The sequence below is a fragment of the Cryptomeria japonica genome, chromosome 8, assembly GCF_030272615.1.
Source record: "Cryptomeria japonica chromosome 8, Sugi_1.0, whole genome shotgun sequence".
Classification (NCBI taxonomy): domain Eukaryota; kingdom Viridiplantae; phylum Streptophyta; class Pinopsida; order Cupressales; family Cupressaceae; genus Cryptomeria; species Cryptomeria japonica.
This window is the reverse complement of record NC_081412.1, coordinates 725,681,914-725,698,977: the sequence shown is the minus strand read 5'-3', so window position 1 is coordinate 725,698,977 and position 17,064 is coordinate 725,681,914. Positions and strand designations below refer to the sequence as shown.

Below are 17,064 nucleotides of genomic sequence, written 5' to 3'. Positions count from 1 at the left end.
TTATTACTAAAGCACATTTCTTTGCACAACAAATTCATCAAGAAACATATGACAAATCTAATGTTATGATTAAGGTGCAAGATGGTTTCACTTTCCCTACTATACGCTCTATCACTCTTCTAGTTAAGGTTGGCACTGAGTTCTTATATGTTACCTTTTCTATTATCCCCACCTCTGATCGATTTCATGTGAAGTTGTGACATCCTTGGCTCTCTTCCATGAAAGCTATACCTTCAACCATCCATAAGTGTTTGAAGTTCCCTCATAATGGGTGTATGATCACAATCATTCATGGCCTTTTCCAACCAACAACAAGACATAGAAATTTCACCTTTGATTACTTTTTGCCTCAACAACCTAAACCTTTGAAACCTTGAAATGGTGCTCTTTTCATATCTTGTCAAAAATAGAAAAATGAAATGATATCAACCTTGAGTAAAACTAAGGATCCATCACCTATGGATATTCCTCATCCTAATCATGGACCAAGACTTCTTCCTAGACCTTCTATTCCCCCTATATATGTTGTGTTCCCACCACTACATTATATAAAGGAAAATGCCCAACATCATGTATCTCTCAACCTAGTGAGGTTTCTTCTTGTCCTCCCCATACAAGGAAATAAAAAAATCCTATATTGATTAATCCTCAACCTTCACAAGTTCTCAGTCGAACTAAGAGAAATCATAGTGTGAGAGAACGCCAACAAAGACATCGTCCCAAGGCTCATGAACTTGCTTCTCGAACCAATTCCTCCTTGAATATGTCAAATGTTGAATTGGTCCCATTTGTCCAACCTTTGTCTAACCTTAGGGAGGAAGTTCATTTTAATCCACCACATCAATAGTTAAAGATGTTTATGCAAAATGATTATCCATTTTATGTACATGCCAAAGATCTTATTATAATTAATTTAGACAATGATATTGATGTTGATGCTAATGCTATTAATGTTGATTCTAATTATTTTGATGATATGCATGATTTTATTGAGAATAATCATGAACTATCTTCACAATTTTCAAAAGCATTAACCATAGCTCCTCGTGACAAACAAAGAAACTCAAAACTAGAGCATGGTCCTTTTTTGGAACTTGTAGTAGCTCCATTTGTCATGCTTGTTGTGGATCCTTTTGCATCTTTTCCACCATCCCTAAGTGATGTTTTGCAATATTGGGAGATAGACAATTTGCTTGACTAGCTTCACTTGTGCAATAGACTCTTATATGTGTTTGCTTGTATGTAATGTGCTTCCTGCTTGATGTGTTGCTTCATATGACTTGGTGTTATGCTAGGCTCTCTTTAGATGACCCTTGTTGCTTTATTAACACAAGGTATTAAAGAGGCCGAATCGATCGCGACATTCTTCTATTTGCATTTCAATTCTTCTATATGTTGTATCTATGTTGTGTTGTACACGTGTTATTGTCGTAATCATACCTTTGTGTTGTCTACTTGGGGATGATGCAAATAATTTAGATCTCTCTTTTTGGTCTCTACAATCTTGACCTAAAAAGACTTTTGTTTGTTCATCTTATATGAGCTCTTGTTCCATTGTTCTCGTAGTTCCACTACCTTTGGGGGATGAGGCCAATTCAATGCAACCATACTTGACATACATGATTTATCAAATGCACATACTAACCCTAGTTAGTGGATCCCTTATGCGCTTTCTCATTATGTTTTGTGACCATTGTCCTTGATTTGTCCTTGCTCGATGACATATCATTGTGGTAACATTCTTGTTGTTTGGATGCATGTTTGCTACCTTATAGCTATTGCTCCTAGTAAGGTGTAGATAATCACATTAACATGGGGCATACACTTCACTCACTGTTACACTTTGTGCACACACTATGAGACTTGGTTTGTAGACTTTAAATCACACACCATGATATGTTCAGTTGATGTTGTAGTGCCCATTTTGCTGTCTATTCAAAACACTTATTCAAGTTACTTTGCAAATTGGCCTTTTGCTTTGTAATCTTTTGCATCAAATTTTCAAATCAACATGATTCATAGTAAGCATAAGCCTTACTATGCCAACATAGTCATGCTCTCTTTTCTCTTCACATGTTTCTCCTTTTATATTGATATTAGATTGATAAGATCCTAAGTCCTTGGGGGCTTTGTGTGTCTCGCCTCTTTAATATCTTGATGTAAGTTTTTCAATACAACTTTGCACTTTACCAGGAGTATGAATGTAGGTTCATACTCCCACTAAAGTGGGGGCTAAATGTAGCATCATGAATTGTATCCTTATACAATTTTGTCCTTACCTAGGCATCACTTTAGTATTTTGGCCTTTCATGACCTGACCTTATTTTCATCCCGCTCACACAACCCTAAAATCAATATCTTCAACTCCTTTCTAGAACTTTGTCTAAATTTTAGCCCTGATGGCCAAGACATAGATGCTCTAGGCGCCCTTGTCCTCCTAAAAGGGGCGTAGTTTGGACCCCTCAATGGTCATATTTTGGAGGCGGACAAACTTTCTCCATGTTGGCCCACTTCGAAATTTCAAACACATTTGGTGTGGCTAGGTATAGAAGCAAGCCTTACCCCCTCTCATTGGATCATCTCTCAATTACAATTTCACAAGATCAATTCCAAAATTCAAGTGAGCAAGCAATCAAGGATACTCAAGGTAGTGAAGGAGAGGTCAAGTTCAGAATTCAAGCATACATGATGACATCTATAATTAAAGCATTATGAAGACATTCCACACGACAATATCAATTTGTCATGAAGACTTCAAAAATATTCATTAAGGTATCAAATTCCAATTCAAGCATTTCACTTTAGATCTAGCCTTGCCCTCAAAAGGAAAGCTTTCAATTCCATTTCAAGTTCAATTTCAATTTCAATTCAAGGGTTAATTCAAAACCTAGGGTTTGACATCTATCAACAATACCTTTTCCTCTCTTTTTGTGTGTAGGTGACAAATCCAAAAGCTACAATTGAATATTCAAAAAAAGATACAAGGACAATCAAACCTGACTTTTGCAAGAGAAAAAAGCAGATGACAAGTTCACCCCACACCACCTTGTCTGGCAAATTTCTGACGAACTTCCAGGAGAATATTTCGAGCAACAATCTGGTTTTGAAAGTTTCCTATTCATTTGCATTTGAGAGTTGGAGGAGAGGGTCGCCTCAAGCCACATTATCCTATACTTTCGGGCCAAATTTTCAAGCATAGGTTCCTCTTTGTTCCCTCACCTTAGATCTAGCTCTGTGTCTGCATATGAGATTTGAAACTTACTGTTCATGTTATTTTACGTCAATTTTGTATCTTTGACCCTAAATCTAACATTCAATTTCAATGCCCTTAATACACATTCAATTCAATTCTACAAAAAGAAGTGAACTTGATCTTTCAATCCATTTCATACATAAAATGAGATTGGATCAATTAAATTCACTCTCCTTTTAATGTTTAATGTTTGAAAAGTAGGTTTAATTTCTTGTTTGTATGCATAAACTTCCACTGCACTATAATTATATCTAATAATTCTAAAGAAGTATTTTATATAAAGAATCATATTTCAACGATAGGAACATTGTTTTTCGCCTGCATCTGACAACAGACAGACAATTACATATGCACGGCGATCGATGTGGCAAGTCTACGGCATGGGGCATGGGTATTAAAGGCGACTGTTTCAACGGGAACCGACACCAAAGCTGCTTAGTGTGTGCTGTTTTGAGCTCAGCCCTCTTAACACTGTTTTCTAGATCGCTAGAAATATGTAGACAAAAACAAAACTATGTAGATGTATGATACCTAGCATAGGAAAATCCTCAAACCTGTGAAATGCTATTTTATTTATGCGAATCTTACCAGAGAGCTGAAATTCCTCTCACCTGGTCACAATTATTGTGCAATCTCTTGATAAATGGATTCAAATGAAGAAAACCACAAGATTAGGCCTGCGAGACTGTCATGCAATGGTCCTAACAAAACTGAAGTAAACCCAAAATATATTCTCCCTCCCAGTGAGCGTCCTCGACTGGCTGAGGTGGTCTCCTCCTCTGAAGGCTGCATTCCCACTTTGGATCTAACAGGCCTTGATGGCCCACAAAGACAGGGACTCATCGCACAAATCAAGCAATCCTGTGAAGTTGGAGTTTTTCAGGTCTGTTAATTTCGTTTCATTAAATTAGCACACAAATTGATGATGCCAGGTATATTTTTCTTCTGAAGCAGGTAACTATTCTTTGTAGCGTGACTTTAAATCTAATTTTGACACTTTATCACGTATCTTGGAACTTAGAACCTGTATCACTTAAACTGATTCCCTCTAACAACTTGTCTATGTTTATTGTTAAATTGGTAAATCTCCTCTTCTTTCAATCTCTTTATTCCAGAATGGAAGGGATCGCTATATTGCCTAAATTCCACCTAGATTTTATCATTTGCTAGGCTGGTTGATATCTCCCATAATTATCAAATGATCCCACAGAGGGGGCTTCTGAATTTTGATGCTGCTAAGAAATGTAGGAGCCTTTTTGCGGTTAAATCGTACCATGGAATTTTCATCTCAGTTGCATGCTTTTAGAGATCTGTTCGTCATATTACCTCAAAAATTATACCGTAATTTGTTTTTGCAGAAAATTTAAAGCATTATAGGCTGCAGATTGAAAGAACTTGTAAGTGGATGCTACAAATTTTCAGCTCCCTCTCCAACACTTTTGAAACTTTGTTATGTCAAACATGGCTGCTTTTTGGCAAGGATTCTAGTTTTTCTATTTTCAAGGCCAGTCGAATTCCAGAGGAACGCCTGAGCCATTAAGAACTGGAGCGATAACCACCTTCATGGGAATCCACGCCTAGTAATGGTCTTGAATCTAGCTGCTGATTCCATCAAATCCAAACTTCGAACTCGAACACTGTGATAAACTTGGTTTGGCATTGGGTCTTCAGCCTCACTAATTCATAACTGAAAAATCTCAATGTTAAAATAATTATAGCTAAGTTCACTTGAAGCTACACTCAAGGATGGGTAGGGCCTTTCCGCTATGAAGACTCCTGTAGTGAATTTAATATTGGACTTTACAGCTCCGAGAAAAAAAAAATGATATCAAATGGTTTAGTGTAATTTCAGGACATATGTCCCTGCTGATCTATGCTGTCTTTCGTAAGTGACGCTTTGAACATGGTTTCAAATGTGTGCTATCATTTGAGCCCTAAATCTCATGATTAAAAATCTACTTCAATTATTTTTTGACCCTTTGCACATGATAGCAACAAAATATAATGCATATATGGTGGTGGTTATCAACAGATTATAAACCATGGTGTGTCAGAAGAATTGATGGAGAATATGATGGAAGTATCTAATGGGTTCTTTAAAATGCCTGTGGAAGACCATGCAGAACTCTACATTGAGAATCCAAAAGCAACAGCTCGACTCTATACAAGCTCCATCGTTGGGAAAGAAAAAGTCTGTAACTGGAGGGAGATCTTAAGGCTCAGCTGTCAATATCCTCTTGAGCAAACAATCAACTCTTGGCCTCCAAAACCTCAAGCTTTTAGGTAATATTTTTAATGAATTCCCTTGAAGAGATTCTTTTAACATGGCGGCATAATAAGTGATTATTCGTGTTCGAAACCTACATCTCACTGACTCAAAATCAAAATCAATTAAATACACAACATTGAATCTTACAAGAAAGTTCTTTTGTGGGTTTTGTCATATCAGAGATATTGCAGCCAAGTATTGCACGGAGGTTAGAGCATTAATTTTAAGAATTCTGACTGCCATTTCAGAGGCCCTGGGACTTGATCCTGATTATCTGAGCAAATGCATGGGGACCCATAGGCAGGTTATGGCAGTAAACTATTATCCCATGTGCCCTAATCCAGAGCTAACCTTTGGGATTCCACCCCATTCAGATCCAACTGTTGTCACTGTTCTCCAGCAGGGTGATCTAAGTGGACTCCAGGTACTGAAAAATGGAAAATGGATCGCAGTGGAGCCTATACCCAATGCTTTTGTTGTTAATGTGGCAGATCAACTGGAGGTAAATGCTTATAACATTCTAAGAAAGTTATTTCCATGGATTTTTTCAGTTAACTCATTAATGGTTTCCAGGTTATTAGTAACGGGAGGTTTAGGAGTGTAGAGCATCGCGCAGTTACCAATTCAACAAAAGCCCGTATTTCAATTCCTACATTCTATGGTCCTTCAACGGATGCATTTATAGCCCCTGCCAAATCTTTGGTTATTGAAGAGTGTGGACATCCTGCCTTGTATAGAGGGTTTATCTTTGAAGAATACCTCAAAAAATATAAAAGCCAAGAATTAAAGAGTAAAACCGTTTTAGATTGTTTTAAGATTAACATAGAATAATTTATGGACCGGAATTATCATAATAAATGACATTACAGTTGCAGGGTATTGGGCATCTGCTAAGTGGGATGTAACTTTGGTCATTAAATATTATTGAAATCATGATTTTCTTCCATGATATATTATTTTGCAGACATGTTAAACCAAGTAAAGTATTTTCAGGTGATAAGGAAGGCTGATTTGAGGCTAGAGATGTATGAGGTTAACTTGTAGCTAGACCTGTTACAATTATTGTATTTGGTGATATAGTGGATGATTGCAGAAGAGTTAATTCTCTTCTTGGAGATCCACAATATGAAAGTTATTCTCTTCTCTACTGGACTACCATAGTTTTCTGTCTTCTCCAATGATGTGCATGATATTGAGCTTATGAAAAAGTTTTCATGCGATGTCCATTATTGGAAAGATTGTATTTGTATAGTTATCTCTATGAAGTTGTTGGCTTATCATCTTATATATTCAAGGCTACAATTTGTTTTGTTGGAAAACACTCTTTTATAGATACCAAAACTTTGAAACTCTATTGTAGTGCCCTCTATTGATAGTAGGAGTCTCAGGCTCCATAATATTTAACTCCATCCTTCAAACAGGCACATATGTGGCTCTATTTCAGCCTACCAGGTGTAAACTTCGATCATTTGCATGTGAATGCGGAATGACTAGATGACAACCTGACAGACCAAGTCCAGGGTTCAATTGAGCCTATAACATCATAAATCATACTCATGGATACTAACCTTAACCGAAAAAAAAAATTCTAGATCTTCAACAAGGTATCCACTTTCCTTGTTATGTGTTGGTAAAAGCACCCACAGACTCACAATAGACTGCTATAGAGCAAAGACACTAAATACCCCTCAACAAACACCTGAAATTTACTTCAACACTCATGCAAATCTGATTTGAAATCAGAAAACTAATGTTATTCGAACACCAAATTTATGCATCAAAATTAGGAGAAATTTCATTGAAATTAAGAACAATTTTACAAAGCAATCTTCCAAGCCTATTGGCTTTTCATCTCCACATTACAATCTGATATAAATCTGTTCCAAGACCTGCAAAATGAATTTCCAACAGCAGCAAATGACCTTCAAAGTTCAAACTGATCTTCTTTCTTCTCACAGTAAATTGATGCAACAAAACTCAAGAAATTCTTATTGAAACTTCAAACAATCTTGCAATACAACTAGGTGAGCCTATTGGCTTCACAATACACTTTCCCAATCTGATATAAGTCTGATATGAACCTGGAACAATGGTGAATTACAACAGCATGTGGCTTTTACAAGCCTTCACTCCAAAATCCCCTTCAAAAATGGAACTCTAGCTAATCAAAATTCAACTTCTAATTGTCAACCTCCAAATTTCATTTCATTTCAAGCAATTTCATTTGGAATCCCAGAAGGAATACGCCCAACTAAGATTCCTACCAATTTTGTCATTGAATTTGAAATTGAGATCTCTCCTATTGGCTGCACTTACACCTCTCTTACAACTATCTCCAATTGAGCCTTCTGTTTATTCCAGAATAGCGAAACCTAGAACCTCCAACTTGGACGCCAACATTTGCATCTTCCAATTCGTCATAGGGCATTTAATGTGTGTGATCCAGGGCATCCATGTGGGGGAAGCCCCAATTTAAAATTTCAAACTGCCCCTCCAACTAGGCATTATAAATTTGAATTTTTTGAGAAGTGGAGTCCCCGTTGACTCTAATTTTAGCTAATTGGTAATGCTTTTGCAAGTAACGTATGAGAGTATATGAAGGCATTTTTAAGTTTTTCTTTCTTGGGTGTGCTGCTGGGAGTGGATACGCAGGATTTCTGAGCAGCAGCTTTTGGAGTGGGTTTTATGATTTTAGAGGAAAGGTTTTCAGAAAAATAAAAAAGGACCCACATTTTGGTCGGGTGGAGATTTCGGCGAGGAGGACAGAGCTGGGTGAAGCTTTTGGTTTGGGAGGTTCAATAATTTGTTTGCTGCAGATGCAGTTTTGGAGTAGAGTTTTGAAGGCTGGCTTTTGAGAAGCCATTATCTGCCGATAAAAATCCATTGTTGCATCGATTTGATGTCCACATCATCTTTGTTTTCTAATTTAAAATTAGATTTGCAATGGAGTTTGAAGTGAGTTTCAGGTGTTTGTGTCATAGCATGTAAGTGGCCCACTCCCAAATCCAACGCCCAAGTTGCGTAACTAGAAATTTACATAATAATTATTGCCAGTTTTACTTGATACTTCACCAAATGACAATTACAACTTGTTAAATTATTTAAATAAAATAATTGGCTTATTACAAACATTATTCGACTTAAAATATTGAGAATTAAACCTAAGGAAAACCAAAATTAAAAATACTCCCTTTTTGGTTGATGCATCTGAATTGATATTAAGTCTACTTGTGGCTGTATTCAAGAATGGTAAGGCCTTTTCTCTCCAAAGGCCTCAAGGTGTTTAAGGCTAGATGTATTAAACTTTTACATCCCCTTTATAGATGGAATAATTCTCTATTGATTTGGTGAAATTCTAAACCAATGCCTCTCTTTCCCAATGGGTAGAAAATATCCTTGTTTCTATCTATCTGGCCACGTGGGTATGCTTTGAAATGTGTGTAGAATATTCTACAGGGCTCTATTCTAATACTCCAAAGGCAGCAGTTTTAGTTTGTACGAGCTCCATCATTAGCAATGGAAAAATCTTTAATAGCAGGGGTTTCTTGAGCAATTCTTTAGCTTTTGGCCTGCAAAACCAAAAGCTTTTAGGTAATATTTTTATATTTAAAGTCAATATTAAGAACTAATTTTAGACCACAATCATCAGAAATCAAAGATAAAATTTCATGAAATTTCGTAAAAATTCTTCATTGGAAAATAGAAAGAAGATAAAAATTTGAAACATCTTTTTACCCTAACAAAAAGCCCAAGGCCTAAGCACTAAATTAATATATATAAAAGAGTTTTCCCATGAGAACCTTGTTACAATGGCAAAGGGGGAAGCCATGAAAAGCATCCCTGATGCAGAGATTCTTGGAGTTGATCATATTCACCTTCTTGTCTTTCTTGTTCTCTTCAATCCACTAACTCCTCAAGCCCATCCAATGGCACTTGGTAAGTGTTTTACTATTTAGACCTCCAAGGCCCTAATCCACTTTGGCTTGCCTCCAAGGTATAGCCACTGTTCCTTAACAATCGACACTTTCTATTGAGGATTCTACCTCAATCCCTAACACCACTCCTAAGTGCTCCAACAACCTCTGCAAAGGATCCCACTTCACAAACTTGTTTCCAGAGTGCAACATGAAGTTACACAATGTTTTTGGTTTCTTTAACTAGTTTGGTCACCTTCAAACCCATCGCCAAGCCTTTCCAAGGTCCACTTGACTATACCGGGCTCCAAACAAGCCTAATACAATTAGCCCTCCTATTGCGGTTTCCAGGGTTTAGTTTCACTTCTACCCAAACAAGGCCTGAAATAAATTACATTTCCAAGCACCCTTTCCAGAGTTACATACAATATTGCAAATTGGCATCTGGGTTCTCCGTACACCAGGGGTTTCCAAAATTGTCCTATTTTCAAGGGTTTTAGGCCTACCCGGGTGACTTGCAAACTTAGTCTTAAAAGGCTTCACCAGTCAAAACACCTGCAAGAACTAATCAAGGATTCTGAAAGGACATTCAATCAGGTCTCCAATCATGTATCAACTTTCCTTCTACCAATCCATATGTGCCCTGAAATCGCACATCTCTTGTTGTCCTAGTCTCACCAACTCCTAGCTATGAGCCCAGGGTATCATTGTAAATTCACCACAAAGGTCTGCAAAACCAAAACACCTACCCTAGACATATTTGCAGACCCTAACCTAGCATTCCACAAGATTACAACCGGTGCCATCAGTGGATGCTCAGGTTAGAGCCATTTCTTGTTTAAACCCTAGTTTACAAGGGTTTTGCACCTAGTCACAGAGAATAGTTTGAATCTCTGCAACCAGACACAATCAATCTTGCTAATCTACCTTGTTGGAAAGTAGACTCAACAAACTCTCATGCTCTGCAAGTAGATTCTTCTGACAAGTCCGTACTGGACCGTACTATACAGCAAAAAACAAAGAAAACTGTCAAAACGGTGTCAAAACAAGATTTCCTTACAACTCAAAACTTTCTTTTGCATTTCCAGATCTTCTAACTCGTACAATGAGGTTTTTTTTGGCTTATATATCATGATTTAGTTGGTTGGAACCAACTTCTTCACCGCCAATCAACAAACATGCAGCTTTTTGCAAAAATTGGAAATGTTGCTTAGCAACTTTACATCTTTTTCATCTTGAGGATGCAACTTTACACTCAAGTGCACTCCACGGCTCAAAAAGGCCCTCTATGCATCCTAGGAGACCTAAAACAATACATTACTCCCTTATTACATGATGACTTTGATTTAGAGTAGTGCTCCTGTGAACAACTTCAACATTACATCTTCTAGGATATCAGCATCCTGAACACAACAAAAGATTGGACAACTCAACCATGGCTTCATTGAGCCCCAAATGGTTGGTCTACTTATTACAAAATAAAAGACAATATAAAAGACTTAGAACAAACCAAGAAGATTGCATGGAGTGTTAGGTGCCCTGCACCATACTCCCCTGGGACAAAGAACTCAAGTCCCTTGAGTTAAGAGGTCTGCAAGTTCCACACCATGCTGAAGTATATCTGATTTTGACATCCACATAGCATCTAATTCAGCTAACTCTTCCCACTTCACAAGATAATGCTTGTATACCCCTTTCCTTGTCTTCTTTACTATCTTGGTGTCCAGGATACTTTCCAACTGGACCAGTTGGCATGGTGGCAAATCTCTCACCCAATCTTCAGTACCTTGTGATGAGATGCCCAACTGATGTGTTTGTGACTCTCCCTTGTAGGGATAGAGATCACATACATTAAAGATAGGAGAAATACCCAAAGTGGGAGGGAGTTCAACTTCATATGCATTTTGACCATATTTATGCACCACCTTGAGAGGCCCAATCTTTTTCATCAATAGCGTAGTAGGCTGCCCTTTTGGAAGTCTCTCCTTCCTTAGATATGCTAGGACCAAGTCTCCAATCTTAAATTGCACATTCCTTCTTTTTTTATCAGCATTCACCTTATATTGCTCGTACTTTTGTTGTAAGGTCTACCTTACCTTATCATGCACTTCTTTGATACCTTCTGCAAAATTCTCACCTTGTGCACTCTTAGGTGTCATAGAACTGAGATCTCTGATTTCTAAGATGCCTCTAGGATGAAAACCATACACTATCTCAAAGGGAATTTTACTTGTACTTCGGTTAACTGAGTCATTGTATGCATATTCTGCTTGACTGATTACCAAATCCCAAGTCTGCCCATGTTGTTTGGTGAGACATCTCAGTAGATTACCCAAGGATCTGTTGACTACCTCTGTCTGACCATCTGATTGAGGATGGTAGGCAGATGAGAAAGATAATTTTGTGCCCAATTTTCTCCAAAGTGTCCTCCAAAAGTGGCTTGAGAACTTTACAGCTCTATCACTGACTATGTTGATTGGAATGCCATGAATTCTAACTATCTCCTTGAAGAAGAGTCCTGTAATATAGGTGGCATCATTGGTGCTCTTGCAAGGTATAAAATGTTCCATTTTATTGAACCTATCTACCACTACATACACAGTGTCAAATCCCCTTGGAGTTCTTGGTAAGCCTAACACAAAATCCATGCTTAAACATTCCCATGGCCTCTAAGGTATGACCAAAGGTTGGTACAGACCTGCATTACTCGATGAACCTTTTGCTCTTTGGCAGATTGCACATTGTTCTACAAACCTTCTCACTTCTGATTGCAACTTAGGCCAATGGTAAAACCTACTAACCTGCTCCATAGTTTTATCTATGCCAAAATGACCTCCTAGATCTCCTTGATGCTTTTCTTGGATAATGTTTTGTCTCATAGAACATTGGGGAATGCAAAGAAGGTGTCCTTTGAACAACAAACCCTCTTGTATCATATACTATGAATAAGTAACATGTGAGGTGTTAGAAAAATAAGAACAAACAGTATATATCTCTGCAAAGTCTTTATCATCCTTGTTGAGGTCTTTTAACTCATTCAACCCCACACTTTACAATTGTATCTCTTGCATAGTCATGACTCTCCTACTTAATGCATCAGCTACCTTGTTTGCAGTGCCCTTTTTGTCCTTGATAGTGAAGGTGTAGGATTGTAGGTATTCAACCCACTTTAGGTGTCTTTGATTCAACTTCCCTTGCCCATTAAGGAAACTAAAGGCATGGTTGTCAGTGTAAACTACAAACTCTTTGGGTAGCAAGTAATGTCGCCACTTCTTCAATGCTTGCACCATGGTATACAACTCCAAATCATATGTGGAGTATCTTTGCTTAGCTTCATTCAACTTTTTTGAAAAGAATGCTATAGGATGACCTTCTTGACTCAAAATGGTCCCTATTGCCCTTTGGCTAGCATCACACTCTACTGTAAACAACTGACTGAAATCAGGCAATCGAAGGGTTGGAAGCTCTGCTATCTTAGCTTTCAACAACTCAAATCCCTTATTGGCTTCCTCTATCCACTTAAAGTGACATTTAATCCCTCCTTTAATGGTGTTTAGAATAGGAGCACAAACATGGCTAAAGTTTCTCACAAACTTCCTATAAAAAGATGCCATTCCATGAAAATTTCTAACATCACCTATGCCCCTAGGTGTAGGCCAATTAAGTATTGCTTCTACCTTACTTGGATCCATCTTTAAACAACCTTGTGAAATGACAAAACCAAGGTAAACTAACTCTATTTTCAAGAACTCACATTTTTCAAGGTTGATTTTGAGTTGAGCCTCCTTCAACTTCTTCAAGACCATCTCCACATGCTTGAGGGGGTCCTCCTTGGACCTGCTGAAGACCAAAATGTCATCAAGATATACAATAACAAATTTGCTAATAAACTCAACTAAGACTTCATTCATGAGCCTTTGAAAGGTACTAGGTGCATTGGTGAGGCCAAAAGGCATCACCAACCACTCATATAGGCCTGCATTTGTTCTAAATGTTGTCTTCCATTCATCACCAGGTCTGATTCTTATCTGATGATAACCAAACTTCAAGTCCACCTTTGTGAAGTAGCATGATCCACCTAGATTGTCCAATAGGTCCTCTATCCTTGGCATGGGAAACCGGTATCTTATAGTGATCTTATTAATTGCTCTTGAGTCAGTGCACATCCTCTATTTTCCTCCCTTTTTAGGCGCTAGAACAGTGGGAGCAGCACAAGGACTCAAACTCTTTTTAATAAACCCTTTGTCTAAGAGTTCTTGCACTTGTTTGACGATCTCTTCATTTTGGCTAGGTGTCATTTTATAAGCAGCTTTATTAGGCAGATTTGCCCCTGGTATCAAGTCTATTTGATGATTTACATCCCTCATTGGAGGCAAAGAATTAGGCATATCATCTCCTATAACTTCTGCATATTGCTTTAATAAAACTTGCACTTTTTGAGGCACTTCAGTCATTGGATCTGCCTTAGCTTCATCTTTAGGCTTTAGCACTATAGCATTGCCCTGATTACCTTCTTGTTTTAACACTTTAAGGAACTCTTTACCACTCAACAACATAACACTTGACCCTACTTGTTTTTCCTCCTTTGGATCAGGTAATGGATCCATTTGATATTTCTTACCATTTTTAGTGATGAGATAACTGTTCTTTTCTCCATCATGATAGGCTTTCACATCATATTGCCATGGACGACCCAAAAGTAGATGACAAGCATCCATAGGCAATATGTCACATAGAAGTTTGTCTTTGTATTCACCAATTTCAAAGTCCACCCATTCTTGTTCATCAACTAAGACATGTTGACCCCAGTTGAGCCATGACACCTTATAGGGAGTGAGATGAGCTAATCTTTTCAGTTTGAGCTTATCCACCATTTCAACTGAGACAGTATTCTTTGTGGAACATGAATCCACAATCATCTTACAAATTTTGCCATGTGACTTACAAGTGGTCCTAAATAGACTTTTCCTCTGTGGTGGCTCTTGAGCTTGGGGTATCTTTAACATTGTTCTTTTCATCATTAAATTTTCTCCATCTATCACTGGCCCTGCCTTGCTGATTGGAGAGGTCTCACTTTGAGTATCCTCCTCTTGCACTGACTGAGTCCTTCTTTCACCCATGTATGAGCTTGTTGAACTTGAGGATTTTCCCAGGCACCTGCTCATGGTATGTCCAACTTGGTTGCAGTGGTAACACCTATCGGTGAAGACTGTATTTCCTCTCCCTGAGCTTCCAAACCTGCCCCGAAAATTGCTTCTCTTTCTAAAGGATCCTCTATATGTTCCTCTTTGAGAGTCACCACTTCCTTCTTGGTTTTGATGCTCTTCATTTCTTGGAGCGCTCTGCCCTCTGCCAAAGGTTCCTTTACCTTTGAAGTTCTTACCACCTCTATGTTTCTGATTTTGCTCACTTCTCCTTTTGATCTTTTCTTCTACCCTTAATGCCAACTGAAAACACTTATGAACAGTGTCTGGTGTGAGGATGCTTATTTCATCTTGTATGTTTTGCCTAAGTCCATTCATGTATCTTGCCAATTTTTCCACTTCATTCTCATGCTTCCTAGCCCTTAAACTTAGTTTGTGGAATTCCTCAGTGTATACATTGACATCTAGTTCCCTTTGTTTCAAATTTTGCAGTTTCTTGTGGATTTGAACTTCATACTCCCTTGGTAGGAATTGAGCCTTAAGCCTATCTTCATACGCTCCCATGAAGTTATCTTTTTTTTACCTACTTGTACCCTTTCTTCTTGCATCATGTTCCACCACACCAAGGCTGATCCCCTCAATCTTGACTTGCGTACATTTACTCTTTTCTCCTCTGCTACCTCCTTATAATCAAAATGATTATTTAATGCTTCTATCCAATCTAACAACTCCTCTCCATTGAAATTTCCTCCCTAGGTGGGTAATCCATCCAAATTATCCTTGGATATGGATTTGACTGCATCCAAGAATAGGTTTTGGTCTTGAGGCATTGCTACTGTTGTCTGGTCCTCCTCATCTTCCACTTCCTCATTTGTCTCATCTCCCCATTTTGTCTTAACCTTCCCCTTCTCCTTCTTAACATCTCGGGTTCCTTTAGTTCCTTCCTGATCCTTCACTCCTTCTAGCATCTCTGTCACCATCTGTCGGATGGCTTCTGGAGTCATTGCTTTTGGAGGCATTGAACTTGCTTCTGATTCCTCCGAGTCTGACATACACCAATGTTTCAAAGGGTGGCTTTGATACCACTCTGATACAGAGATTCTTGGAGTTGATCCTATTCACCTTCTTGTCTTTCTTGTTCTCTTCAACCCACTAACTCCTCAAGCCCATCCAATGGCACTTGGTAAGGGTTTTACTATTTAGACCTCCAAGGCCCTAATCCACTTTGGCTTGCCTCCAAGGTATAGCCATTGTTCCTTAACAATCAACACTTCTTATTGAGGATTCCACCTCAATCCCTAACACCACTCCTAAGTGCTCCAACAACCTCTGCAAAGGATCCCACTTCACAAACTTGTTTCAAGAGTGCAACATGAAGTTACACAATGTTTTTGGTGTCTTCAACTAGTTTGGTCACCTTCAAACCCATCGCCAAGCCTTTCCAAGGTACACTTGATTATACCGAGCTCCAAATAGGCCTAATACAATTAGCCCTCCTATTGTGGTTTTCAGGGATTAGTTTCACTTCTACCCAAACAAGGCCTGAAATAAATTACATTTCCAAGCACCCTTTTCAGAGTTACGTGCAATATTGCAAATTGGCATCTGGGTTCTCCCTACACCAGGGGTTTCCAAAATTGTCCTATTTTCAAGGGTTTTAGGCCTACCCGAGTGACTTGCAAACTTAGTCTTAAGAGGCTTCACCAGTCAAAACACCTGCAAGAACTAATCAAGGATTCTGAAAGGACATTCAATCAGGTCTCCAATCATGTATCAACTTTCCTTCTACCAATCCATATGTGCCTTGAAATCGCACATCTCTTGTTGTCCTAGTCTCACCAACTCCTAGCTGTGAGCCTAGGGTATCATTGCAAATTCACCACAAAGGTCTGCAAAACCAAAACACCTACCCTAGACATATTTACAGACCCTAACCTAACATTCCACAAGATTACAACCGGTGCCATCAGTGGATGCTCAGGTTAGAGCCATTTCTTGCTTAAACCCTAGTTTACAAGGGTTTTGCACTTAGTCACAGAGAATAGTTTGAATCTTTGCAACCAAACACAATCAATCTTGCTAATCTACCTTGTTGGAAAGTAGACTCAACAAACTCTCATGCCCTGCAAGTAGATTCTCCTGACAAGTACGTACTGGACCGTACTATACAGAAAAAAAAAAAAAAAACTGTCAAAACGGTGTCAAAACAAGATTTCCTTACAACTCAAAACTTGCTTTTGCATTCCAGATCTTCTAACTCGTACAATGAAGTTGTTTTTGGCTTATATATCATGATTCAGTTGGTTGGAACCAACTTCTTCACCTCCAATCAACAAACATGCAACTTTTTGCAAAAATTGCAAATGTTGCTTAGCAACTTTACATCTTTTTCATCCCGAGGATGCAACTTTATACTCAAGTGCACTCCAAGGCTCAAAAAGGCCCTCTATTCATCCTAGGAGACCTAAAACAATACATTAATCC

At 38.3% G+C, this 17,064-nt stretch overlaps 1 protein-coding gene across 2 annotated transcripts; it reads left to right on the top strand.

The window, feature by feature from the left end:
• Positions 1–3,646: 3,646 nt before the first annotated feature.
• On the top strand, positions 3,647–6,471 carry LOC131046809 (protein DMR6-LIKE OXYGENASE 2). Of its 2 annotated transcripts, none has more exons than XM_057980597.2 (4): positions 3,647–4,136; positions 5,286–5,536; positions 5,703–6,024; positions 6,096–6,471. In XM_057980597.2, the coding sequence occupies exons 1-4, from the start codon at positions 3,897–3,899 to the stop codon at positions 6,351–6,353; spliced, it is 1,071 nt and encodes a 356-aa protein (XP_057836580.2). In that variant the 5' UTR covers positions 3,647–3,896; the 3' UTR covers positions 6,354–6,471. The 2 variants fall into 2 exon arrangements, with proteins under 2 accessions (XP_057836580.2, XP_059065973.1); XM_059209990.1 differs by lacking the exon at positions 3,647–4,136 and adding an exon at positions 4,143–5,138.
• The last annotated feature ends 10,593 nt before the right edge of the window (positions 6,472–17,064 follow it).